Source organism: Penaeus monodon, chromosome 29, assembly GCF_015228065.2.
Source record: "Penaeus monodon isolate SGIC_2016 chromosome 29, NSTDA_Pmon_1, whole genome shotgun sequence".
NCBI classification, from domain to species: domain Eukaryota; kingdom Metazoa; phylum Arthropoda; class Malacostraca; order Decapoda; family Penaeidae; genus Penaeus; species Penaeus monodon.
Window position 1 is genome coordinate 13,052,293 of NC_051414.1, and position 407 is coordinate 13,052,699.

Below are 407 nucleotides of genomic sequence, written 5' to 3' on the forward strand. Positions count from 1 at the left end.
TTACCAATTTAGAACTTGTTAATCTCTATGCTCACTAATTGAAGTATATTTGAATTTACCCTTGTTTAAATAGCTGTCTCTTTATCTGGCTTTATGAGTTCTAGAGCTACAACGTACAGAACCCAATAAAACACCGAAAATGAATAATACACGATTCGTAAATCATGGCCGGTTTAGTTATGCAATCCAGTTTCATTATTTCAGAGAAATCTGTTAGTAAAAAACATTAATAAGTAATACATGGTCATGATTTTTCGATATTTTAAATAAATTTCATTAAAATAATTCATCATTTTTCCTTAATAAAAATAATGTACATTTAATGCACACATACAATATGTGTATAATGCAAAAGCCTGGCATTTAAATAGAATCCCATTTTCAGAGAAAGATATGGTAACCTTTAC

The 407-nt window shown here is 28.3% G+C and overlaps 1 protein-coding gene across 1 annotated transcript in view; it reads left to right on the forward strand.

The window, feature by feature from the left end:
- The window catches only part of LOC119591742, a 3,906-nt gene extending 3,802 nt beyond the window's left edge, over positions 1–104 (forward strand). The window contains 1 exon segment of the mRNA XM_037940491.1: positions 74–104. Coding sequence (XP_037796419.1) covers positions 74–104 — 31 coding nt within the window.
- Positions 105–407: the final 303 nt, after the last annotated feature.